The following is a 12,042-nucleotide window of genomic DNA, read 5'->3' on the forward strand; positions in this document are numbered from 1 at the left end:
TAGTTTATAACCTATAATTAACTTGTTCCTGAGATGTGGGTGTTTAAAAACAAAATTCTGAATACGGCTGTCTTATTTTTATCCAAGACTATATTCAACTGCCTAAATAAAATAATGGCCACTTTGGTTTTTTTCCATTTAACCAGATTTGGCCCTAGTCACATACAAGTATTTCAAGTGATCCTCTGACCTGAATTACCTGCATAATTTAGATGACTTCAAGATTTCAAGTTTCCTAATTTAGACTATTTCAAGACAAGTAGCCAATTAAGCACTCAGGAAGGCCGTTCTTAGCAAAAAATTTAAGGAAAAAAACCATCAATATTGATCATTCTGCCTAAATACTTAAAATAATAAAGACATAAAATTAAACTGTAAGTGAACTAGGAAAGATATCTATAATAAACTTACTATATAAAAGCACTTACAAAATCAGTAAAAGACAATCCTACTACAGAAAAACAAACATGATTAGTCCAGTCAAAAAGGATAAACCAGTAACTAAAAAAAAAAAAAGGTGTTTTTTTTTTTAACCTATTAAATTGACAGATTCTTTCATGCATAGTGAAACTGGTAAGGGGACAAGGAAATGAACCCTCTAATAGCCTCTAGTGAGGTTATGGTGGTGGAGGGAACAAGCAAAAAGCCTAGAGTTCATAATCTTTAACCTAAGTTGCACTTCTAGGAAACCAAGTGTTGTGTAAAAAGACATGTAACACATATAGATAAGTATTCACTACAAGCATCGATACCAGCAAAAAAAAGAGGAAAAACTGAAAATACTAATTACATAGCTATGGTACACAGAATACTACACAGTTAGCAGTTAGCAAGTAAACATGTGGAACAAACACATAGAAAAACAATCAGTGTGAAGTCAAAAAAGCAGGTGATGAAACATGTGTCATTTCATTATACATATATTTTATTGTATTTCTATCTGTCCATGTCAGCAGCCACCTACCTCCATGGTCACTGGTACTCAGAATCTTTTCTTTCCGTTACTAATTTACCCATAAGATCTTAAGCCTAGTGCCCCCTTACACAATAGGCAGTTTCTCTTTCATGTGGGGAAAAATTCAAATGTTCTGGTATCCCCTCTAATAACTGTCCTATTTTTTTCTCCTTTTACTATTAGTTTTCTAAATAAGTAATCTATACACACTGCCTCTAAAATAAGTATGTCATTTGGCCGGGCATGGTGGCTCATGCCTGTAATCCAAGCACTTTGGGAGGCCGAGGTGGGCAGATCACCTGAGGTCAGGAGTTCGAGACCAGCCTGACCAACATGGAGAAACCCCAACTCTACTAAAAATACAAATTAGCTGGGCGTGGTGGCACATGCGTGTAATCCCAGCTACTCGGGAGGCTGAGGCAGGAGAATCACATGAACCAGGGAGGTGGAGGTTGCGGTGAACCGAGATCGCGCCATTGCACTCCGGCCTGGGCAACAAGAGCGAAACTCCATCTCACAAATAAAATATAATAAAATAAAAAATTTACAAAGTGCTTTCAACACAGCCATTAATGCATTTGATTCTCAAAACCTCAACATTTTAATGTACTCTTTTTTGAAGTGACAGATCAGGGGTTGGTTCTTCCATGGCTTCATTAACTGATGACTGAGTAAACTTCAGTGAGATGCCTTCCTTTCTACCAGTCTGCTCCACAGTGTACCATCCACAACCGATGCTCTCGAAGTGTTGAATGCTTTTACAAATAATATGACCTAATAAATGTCTGAATTTCAGCTTTGCTAAACCAAAAATTCCAACCCAAGAGAACAGGCTACATTAAGTGTGCTACATTTTTAGCAACACAAACTTCAAAAAGAAATCAGAAATTAACTGATGAATTCTGGTGACATTTTATTTAGAAAAAGATAATCACTGATTTTAAGATCTTAATTTTTCTTTCTTGTAAATGCTACACTAATTAGACGTAAGATAGTATTAGATAATAAAAGTATTTACACATTGAATACAAAATAAATACAAAGTAACTGAAAAACAAATCAGGTTTCCATTGACTTATTTTGTTTTCCCACTGTCCATCCTCTGTTTCATTTTTCTTTGCCTTTTGTAAATCCGTTTCTTTCTTGCTTTCAAATCAACTTTTGGCTCTGGTTTTACCCACTGTATTTCTATTGGTTTCTCCTCAGCTGGTGTTACAAAAACATCTGCAGTGGGATCATGTGGAAGAAGAGTCTTCGGCTCTTTCTTTCTCAGTTTTTGCACATCTTTCACTTGCTGTTTCTCTCTGTATTTTGCAGCTGTGATGGATCTTATGACACGCCGATGCTAAAAAAAAAAAAAAAAAGATTAGATGCTTTTGAAATAAAAATAAACATTTTATATAAGGCAAAGACTTTCAGTTATGAACCATATATCCTTTCAACCAGTGTCATGAAAAAAAGGAGTAATTTCCAAGTCTCTATGCAGCAAAAACCAAATTCAGTTTCACAGGTAATAAAACAGCAATTACTTCACAGAATCATTTTGGCCAAAGGGTTCTGGTACATTGAAGACTACTGAATGACATAACCGCTTACCATGTTTGGTGACTGGTAGTGAGGATTTTCATATAAAGTTGGTCCTCCAAAACTTCCCTGGAAAATCTTTATGAGATTTAAGACAAAACGAGGTCCTATTTCTACAAGAGCAGCATCTTCTTCTATGATCTTTAATAAAAAGGAAACATTTCATTTTGGTTTGGTTACATTATTCCCAAAAGGTATACTGGCTATAACCTCATTATAAATGTGCCTGAAAGAACTGATAATCCATAAAATCAAGGTGGGGGTGAAACTTGGTAAATGCCAAATCATCAATATTTTCTGAAATCTATTAGTACTTATAGGAAGTTGTCATGGAAAAATGTTTTTTCAGTGAGTTCTTTTAAAATTGAGTAATTAGATTTTGGTTCACATCTTGCTTGTCACAATGCATATATCCTTGAAAAACTGGTTAAACAGGATTTTAAAACAGTAACCACTATTAACAAAATGTATTAAAGCACATTATGGGGGAACTCTTGAAACTTAAATCAATCCCTAAATTGTTTTTATAAATCTAATTCAAGTTAGATTAAAAGGATATGTAGTCAAATTTATTTAATAGCTACTGATTATGGAATTAAAAGGCAACTTCTGAACAACAAATATTTATGTTATCTATTAGTTCAGGCATGTCTACCCTCAGAGGTTAGGATGATGTGTTCAACTCACATGCCAGGTATCCAATATAAAATATGCAGAAAAGAGCTCAGTTTATGTCATATACTGTCTAAAATTTTGTTCTTGCTGTTCTCTTCCACCTCTTCATCTTTCTGCACTTATCTTGCCAAACTCCTGCTTCAAGATTTCTAGAATCACCTCCTCTTTTCTCCTGAATGAGTCACTGTGTGACTCATTACCTAACCGCTGCCATTGAATGCCTTCTATAGCAATTACATTTTGCTAGGTCTTAACCCTTGAGGTGCTTTGAGAGAGAAACTTCTAAGCTTTTAGAGAGAAACTTCTATTTTACTGTATCCTTTACAGCACTTTCTACAAATTAGGAACCCAAGTATCTCATGGATCTTCAAGCTATTCCCTTTCTATAAAGTTAAATATATAATGGCTTATTAGGAAATCCATACTCTGTATCAACTAACAGTCATGAATAGAAGTAGGTAGAGATCACTTAAGATATAAGACAGTACATAGTTACTTGCAGCAATCTCTTTAGGGAAAAGGAAGCTATTTAAAACAAAAGAATTATTTGCATTTTTTGTATATCCTGTATATCCTTTTATATATATAATATATTATATATTATATATTATATATCATATTATATATAAATATATATATAAATTATATAATTTATATATAAATATATATATAATTTATATATATATAAAAATTTATATATCCTGTATGTGTGTGTGTGTATATATATATATATATATCTCCTGTATATCCTTATCTAAAAGTTTAACTAAAAGTTGACCAGGCACAGTGGCTCACACCTGCAATCCCACCTACTCAAGATGCTGAGGAGGAATGATTTGAGGCCAGGAGGTTCAAGACCAACCTAGGCAACATTGCGACACTCTATCTCTAAAAAAAAAAATTAGGCCGGGTGTAGTGGCTCACGCCTGGAATCCCAGCACTTTGGGAGGCCAAGGCGGGCAGATCGCCTGAGGTCAGGAGTTTGAGACCAGCCTGGCCAACATGGCGAAACCCCGTCTCTACTAAAACTACAAAAATTAGCCAGGCGTGATGATGGGTGCTTGTAATCCCAGCTACTCAGGAGACTGAGGGAGCAGAAGCTTGAACCCGGGAGGTAGAGGTTGCAGTGAGCCAAGATTGTGCCACTGCAGTCCAGCCTGGGCAACAAGAGCGAGACTCTGTCTCAAAACATAAATAAATAAACTCAATTAAAAAAAAGGTATAATTAAAAATCAAGTAAAGCTTACCTGAAAGTTCCGAAACCATATCCTATTATCCAAAATGGTGAAAGTAAACACGTGGTCCACAAATGGTTGGCTTTTGGGATGATACCGTGGTGTACTAAAGATCTAGTTAAAAAAGTGTATGTTAGTTCCTTATTCCAAGATATATCATGTATATTTTGGATAGCTAATTTTAAAGATATTTACCTGAATTAAGAGTTCTTTTAACAAAGCATAATGTGGTAATTCATCAAAAGCCTATAAAAATAAGGTAAGCATATTATTTAACAGTAGACTGCCTTGTTTAAAACTGTTTGCTCATTTGTTTCTATAACTTGGCTATAACCTCATTATAAATGTACCTGAAAGAATTGATAATCCATAAAATCAAGGTGGGGGTGAAACTAAATTGAATAACACAACTTTATCTACTAAAAACAACCATGCCAGATAAGAAAATTAGACCTCATACACTGAATGAGAAACTTACAGGGTCAAAAGACAAAAGGGGCCGAGAACCTTTCAAACAGTTTCCAGTCATCTTTAGTTCAGCGAGGGTATGAACTAGAAAAATTACAACAAAAACAAAAATAGTTGTAACTTTTGCACAACTATTTCAAAAGATTACTTTTAATTTCCTCATCTAAAAAAATTTATTGAGTCAACTTACTATTTTGAACAAGGAATTTAGCAGATGGTCCGTGAGGTGAATTTGAAAGCCTGAAAGATATGGAGTAAGCTTTTTCAACTAATTAGCAAATGTAGTCAATGCTTACCACCTATTCACCATAAATAATATGCTTATAATATTTATATATTTAATTTTCTTTAAAGGTATCAAGTTTTGTGAAATCAAAAGTTTGCTTCATTCTCAACCCTTAACATGAAAGACTAGGAGTCTATAACATAAAAGGTACAAAGAACAAATCCACTTAAATGAGTTTAACCAAAATCTTAATACATTCTCTTACCACATATAGAGATCCTGTTTTTTCTTAGCTTCAAAATAGATGCATTTATTACAGTTCTTCATTTCACAAACCTAAAGGAAGCAAAGTATAGGAAAATGAAGTAGATAATATAAATGAGAACTAAAGTAATTATATGTGATTAATATCATCCAGATTATCTCAAAAATACCTAACCAGGCTAATAGGCTACAAAGGCCTAAACATGTATTTATTCACAGAAGGAACCTTTAAAGTTCCTCTTAGGTATTCTACCCAAGGTAAACTAGATGCTCTGCCCATATCTTGGGTGAAATTATCTATCATATTTTTGGGCCTAGCATCTAAAATGGTCTCACTTCTGATTACTGGAAACCTCCCTCCTTTTTTTTTTTTTGCGATGGAGTTTCGCTCTTGTTGCCCAGGCTGGAGTGCAATGGCACGATCTCGGCTCGCCGCAACCTCCACCTCCCAGGTTCAAATGATTCTCCTGCTTCAGCCTCCGGAGTAGCCGGGATATTACAGGCCTGTGCCATCACACCCCGCTAATTTTGTATTTTTAGTAGAGATGGGGTTTCTCCATGTTGGTCTGGCTGGTCTTGAACTCCCAACCTCAGGTGATCTGCCTGCCTCGGCCTCCCAAAGTGCTGGGATTACAGGTGTGAGCCACCTCGCCTGGCCAGGAACCTCTTCTGCCCATAGTCCCATTGACAAACTACAAAGACTAAAAATAGATGCCCTACAGATAAAGCATACCACAACTAATCTTCTTATGTTAATCCTTCATAATCAATCTTCTTAGCCAATCTTATGAAAATGCAGTACTTATAGAACTAAAAACATCCTTTTTAATGATTATTTTGATTTTTAACTTTTTAGCTTTTTGATTCTAAGATCACAAAACTTAAGTTGTTCTTCATTTATACTATCATTTCTGGTGATTTGGTTCTATAAAATCACTAAGGGATTGGGTGAAAAGCCTAAGTATATCAAACCTATTTCAAATTAAACTTCAATGTCTTGAAGGCTTACAAAAGTCACACTTGAGAAGATACAAAAACATTACAGGAGAGAAGGCTTGTATTACTGTAGTATTCATAAACTCTAATTAATATAGTACTCTTAAACTCCAAATTATTTAAGACGTTAAACCTAACAACTTATGGCTGGATGAGGTGGCTCATGCCTATAACCCCAGCACTTTGGGAGGCCGAGGTAGGTGAATTGTCTGAGCAACCTGGCAAAGCTCCGTCTCTACTAAAAATACAAAAAATTAGCTGGGCATAGTGGCGTGTGCCTGTCGTCCCAGCTACTCAGGAGGCTGAGGTAGGAGAATTGCTTAAACCCAGGAAGCAGAGGCTGCAGTGAGCTGAGATCATACCACTTCACTCCAGCCTGGGTAACACAGTGAGACTTTTGTCTCCAAAACCAGTTAAACAAATAAACAAACCCTAACAACTTAAAAAAAAAAAACACAACTTTTGTTTCTTACTGGTCTTAGAATAAACACAAAAATAGGAAGTTTGTGCCACTTCTGGGCCTTTGTAGTTGCCATTTTCTCTAGCTAGATGGTCTTTTACCATATTTCTCCTTCACTACGTCTCTGCTCAAATATTAAACACCATCCCTTTGAACAGGTTTTTCCGGTGTAGCCTCAGCTGTCCAAAACCTATAACCTGCTTTATTTCTCCTATCTTTACTTGAAATTATAAACGTTGTTTATGGCCTGTCTCCATTAGAATGTAAGTTCCATAATGACAGGGACATTGCTCTGTTGAACAGTTTCTACAGCACATAGAATAATGTGGTATTACAGCAGAGGTTCAAAAATTTGTGCTCTAAAGAAGGCTAATAGTGAAAAAATGATCCTAATTCTTCTAAGTTTTGAAAATTTTGCTTTAAAATGTAAATTTATGTTCTGTGCTTCCAGAGGTTAAAAAAAACACGTAAGTGTAGTATCTTAAACAATACTTTGAAAATGTAACCTATTCATAGTTTGTAATACCTTAATAGCCAGTTCCACACAAATCACTTTTAATACTGGCAAAACACTTTTTACCATGTGGGTTTTATATATATATATGTTTAATGGACTTATTTTACTTTATATATGTTGACTGATAATTTTTTGAGTACCTACTATGGATTTAGCATAATACTAGACACTACGGGGTTAAAAAATGGGACATAATCCTTCTCCTGAGGAAATTTCAATATGCTTGTTCAGACAAAACAAACAGAAATGAATGAAGCACTAAACTGTGAGAGATAAAAATTTGGAAGACCAGTTATTGAAGAGTTAATAAAATGTGTCTGAATAGTTTTTACAAAATAATTTTTAAAGTCACTGAATGACTTATTTTTGAAATGAGCCAGTTAACATTTTAAAAATATTTTATTGCAATTACTTTCCAAAATTACCTCGTTAATCACAAATAGCTTATCCTTACGATCCATTTTAGTATCTAGAAAAAGAAAAAAAAGAAAAAGCAAGTAAATTAAAGGTGATTTCAAAGTTATTTCAATCAAACCACATATGCTATCCAGAAAATAAAGTGTTTTTACACTCTTCAGTTTAAAGGAGATTTTATTACTAATTTTCAAAACAAGAGCTGGAAACAATCGCTCAAAAAATCTTGACTCTTTGTAAATGTAAAGAAAATAAGTAAAATATAGTCTGTAAGAATTAGAAATTACAGTGTAAGCAGTGTTTCTCAGTATTAAGGTATTCTAGGAATCCTTTTCAAAAATGGGAAAATTCTCACAAACCAAAGACTATGTTAAAGGAAACCAGTTTCAATGAAAATATCTTTCACTTTTTAATCTTAGGTGTCAACGAAAACTGACTTTATGCCCGTGTAACAAACCTGCACATATACTCCTTGAATCTAAAATAAGTTAAAACTTTAAAAATAAAAAACAAAAACCAAAAAAAACCCAAAGCACCTCTCAACATAAGCACAACAACAGCCATATGATGGCGCTGCCACTCCACTGTTCCAAACTTTTTTTTTTTTTTTTTTTGAGACAGGGTCTTGCTCCTTGCCCAGGCTGAAATGTAGTGGCACAATCACGGCTCATGACAGCCTTGACCTCCTGGGCTCAAGCCATCCTCCTGCTTGAGACTCCTGAGTAGCTGGGACTGCAGGCAAGTGACCCCCTCACTTGGCTAATTTACTTTACTTTTTTCATTTTTTTTTTTTATTTTGTAGAGACAGGGTTTCACCATGTTGCCCAGGATGGTCTGAAACTCCTGGACTCAAGTGTTCCACCCACCTCGGCCTCCCAAAGTGCTGGGATTACAGGCATGAGCTACCATGCCTGGCCATACTGTTCTTGCCTGTAAAATAACCCATTGCTTAAAAATAAATAAATAACCTGGCATTTAGAAATAGGCTCTGACTCCAACTTAAAAGGTGCTTCGAATTCTATCCCAGGTCCATTTTTCAATAAAAACAGTTAAAAAAAAAAAAAAAAAAAAAAGACCCAAAAAGCAACATGTGGCAGTCCTTAGCACTTAGGACAAACCATCCTACCTATCTCAGGACCTTCAGGAGCATTACAGTGAAGGCATTCCTGGACCTTCAAGAAATGTTTCAATAATATTAGGACACCTGTTTTAAAAAGTAAAGAATCTACCTAATGAAATCTAAAGAATTTCTTACGAAAGGTTATAACTGGAAAAATTGTGGCACTTGAAAGGATAAAAGGCATTGTGTTTTTTTTGTGAGAACACTGAACAAATGAAGAATATATAAAATAAGTGAAAACATAAAAATAGGTAAGTTTATAGATAGAAATTTCTAAAGTATATGATATAAAGGCACCTGCTTTAGAATGAGGCATCAACATTCTCAAGTCCTGCATTAAATGTCTTGTCCTAAAATTTATTCCTCTGGAAGAAAAGATGAGAATCCGTTCCTTATTTTTCCACTTTCCCTAAAGAAAAAGAAAATGTTAAAAGATTTTAAAATCTTATACTGAACTGATCTTGTTTTGTGACAGGGTCTCACACTGTTGCCCAGGCTGAAGTGCTCACGGCTCACTGCAGTTTCAAGTTCCTGGGCTCAAGTAAGTGATCCTCCCACCCCAGCATCTACAGTAGCTGGAGACTACAGGCATGTGCCACCATGTCCAGCTAGTTTTTTTTTTTTTTGTAGAGACGGGAGTCTCCCTATGTTGCCCAGGCTGGTCTCCAACACCTGGGCTCAAGTGGCTTGGCCTCCCAAAGTGCTGGGATTATAGGTAAGAACCACCGCACCTGGCCCTGTTTGTTTTTTATGAGCTTCCAAGTAGCTCATAACCAAGTCAAACCATCCTGACTCCTTTAATTTCATCTCTCACCAACATTCACTGACCACATCTGCCACCCAGAAATGCCCTCCTTGGTTTGTTTTTCAACTTCAATCTCTCCAATTCCTCCTTCCAACCCTAGAAGTTCTTTCTTAGCCCTTTTATTTCTGTGCTCTCCATGACAGATGTCTCATAATAATTTCCCACAACTCTTAATCCTTTCTTATTCACACTGCACTTACTTAGAGTCTTATATTAACTGCAAAACTCCTAAATGGCTAACCTTCCCAGACATGAGCACCTCCAATAGATATGGTTGACTAGCTTTTTCAACAGTTTACTTTTTTTGTTTGTTTGTTTGAGATGGAGTCTCACTCTGTCACCCAGGCTGGAGTGCAGTGGCGCGATCTCGGCTCACTGCAACCTCCACCTCCCAGGTTCAAGCGATTCTCCTGCCTCAGACTCCCGAGTAGCTGGGATTACAAGTGCCCGCCACTGCACCTGGCTGATTTTTTTTTTTTTTGTAGTGTTAGTAGAGACGGGGTTTCACCATCTTGGCCAGGCTGGTCTTGAACTCCTGACCTAGTGATCCACCCGCCTCGGCCTCCCAAAGTGCTGGGATTAACAGGCGTGAGCCACCACGCTGGACCATTTTTAAAGTAATACTTCCATCACATCCTTACTTCCCAGAGTTTTCTAAACAAAGTTCAAATGACACAGCTTTGACACTGAATTTTAAAATAGATTTTCACGTCTACATCATTATTGCCCCAAATGAAGCCTAATGCAATCCAATCTGGCTCTATTTTTTACATTTTTCAGCATTTCCCTACTTCAAAGTCTTTCATCGGTTTTTTTTTTTTTCTCCCTTGGAGTGTTCCCTCTCATTTTTTGAATGTCAAAATTCTACACTTCCTCTGATATGCAGCTTACGGGCTAAATACTTCATGATTCTTTATCTTACTATACTAGGGTAAAAATAATCTCTATCTCCTCCATTTCCATAGAATGTATCGAAGTATGGCTCAGATTATAGATACTACCTAGCTCAAGGGAAGAGAACACTAACATTTACTGGAAGTGTACAAGTCCAGCTTATTTTTCATAAAAAGTAAATATTCCCTCCCCCTGCCCCCCAATCTGCAGGTCAGAAAAGAGCACAGAATGTTGCTGTTAATAACAGGGCTAGAATTTACACTTATTTTTCATTCCACAGAGCTCACTTCTTTCTTAGAGCTTGCCATCACACCACACGGGGTCGTTTACTTATCACCTATTCCGCGCTAGAGTACTATGCTAAGTGCGGAGAACGCAGAAATTAATGTCAAAGATAATCCTTGTTCACAGTATTCTGTCTAGCTTAAAAAGAGTTCTTAGTTGAATGAAAGCTAATTCCAACAACTTGTGTGCACTTCTTTTGAATAAAAACCATCAACTTATTTGAATTCTTAAGTTTCCTCCTAAACTCCAACATTTCAGGAGGAAGAGGTCACATTCTAGTCATCTTTGCAATCTCAAACCCAAAGGAAGCCTAACTTGGTACAGTGCATGGCACATTCAATGTCTGTTGAATACAAGTAAAGCTCATACTATCTAGTCTATTTTTCAGTATCTCTTGAGTTAATGACCTGGTTAACAAGTCAGAGTCACAGTCCCAAGGGCAACAACTTTTTAAAGGCTCCCCTAACATACTTCAGGATCCCTGACTGAGAGTGGCTGACTATGGCAGTATATGGGCATACTAATCACTGGAGAAATAATAGCGAGAAACAACCAAGGAAAAGCACTACTCTCCAAAAACATTAAAAAAAACCAAAACAAAACTGAACAACTAGTAAGAAAGAACGCTGGATCTGAGCACCCTGTAAGTCGCTTCCCCGTGGGCCGGGTGAAGGTTTTAAAACCCGCCGCCTCCAGGAAGACGGCCACGTGCACAAGGATTAGCTGCAAACTCCGTGCCCAGTCTGGCCGGGAGAATTGCTAAAACCGACCTACCGTTAACACCCGGGCTACTCTGAAATTAAGCAGGGCTGTAGTCAAGTAAGTAACCCAAGAAAAGACGCACAGAGCCGCCGCCGCAGGTGTAGCCCGGGGACATCCCCTCCTACCTTGCAAACGGGGCCTGGGATCCGGTCCCCCTCTTCTTCCTCCACCTCCTCTGCTGTGGCGTGCCGCTTAGCTGGCGGCTCCGCATCTTTTTCGTTTCTTTTTGGCTTCTTCGCCTGAACTGCAAAGCCTCCACGCCGTTTCCTCTTGGTTGCCGCCATCTTGCCTCGCCGCCCGCGCTCTTGGCCTCCTTTCCGGCGCTGCCGCTCGCTCCTATTTCCGATCTCTATGGTTCGGCGGCTCTAAGCGCTCAGCTCCG

The 12,042-nt window shown here is 37.1% G+C and overlaps 1 protein-coding gene across 2 annotated transcripts; it reads right to left on the reverse strand.

Moving 5' to 3' along the window:
• Positions 1-1,843: 1,843 nt before the first annotated feature.
• BRIX1 (biogenesis of ribosomes BRX1) lies at positions 1,844-11,944 on the reverse strand. Of its 2 annotated transcripts, XM_003806666.6 has the most exons (10): positions 11,786-11,944; positions 9,212-9,323; positions 7,806-7,849; positions 5,409-5,479; positions 5,108-5,157; positions 4,928-5,001; positions 4,645-4,695; positions 4,462-4,563; positions 2,552-2,680; positions 1,844-2,300 (listed from the first exon to the last, which is right to left on the reverse strand). In XM_003806666.6, exons 1-10 carry the CDS (start codon positions 11,942-11,944, stop codon positions 2,031-2,033), a joined length of 1,062 nt encoding a protein of 353 aa, XP_003806714.1. In that variant the 3' UTR covers positions 1,844-2,030. The 2 variants fall into 2 exon arrangements, with proteins under 2 accessions (XP_003806714.1, XP_063460589.1); XM_063604519.1 differs by lacking the exons at positions 7,806-7,849; positions 9,212-9,323.
• Positions 11,945-12,042: the final 98 nt, after the last annotated feature.

This window comes from Pan paniscus, chromosome 4, assembly GCF_029289425.2.
Source record: "Pan paniscus chromosome 4, NHGRI_mPanPan1-v2.0_pri, whole genome shotgun sequence".
In the NCBI taxonomy this organism is placed as follows: Eukaryota; Metazoa; Chordata; class Mammalia; order Primates; family Hominidae; genus Pan; species Pan paniscus.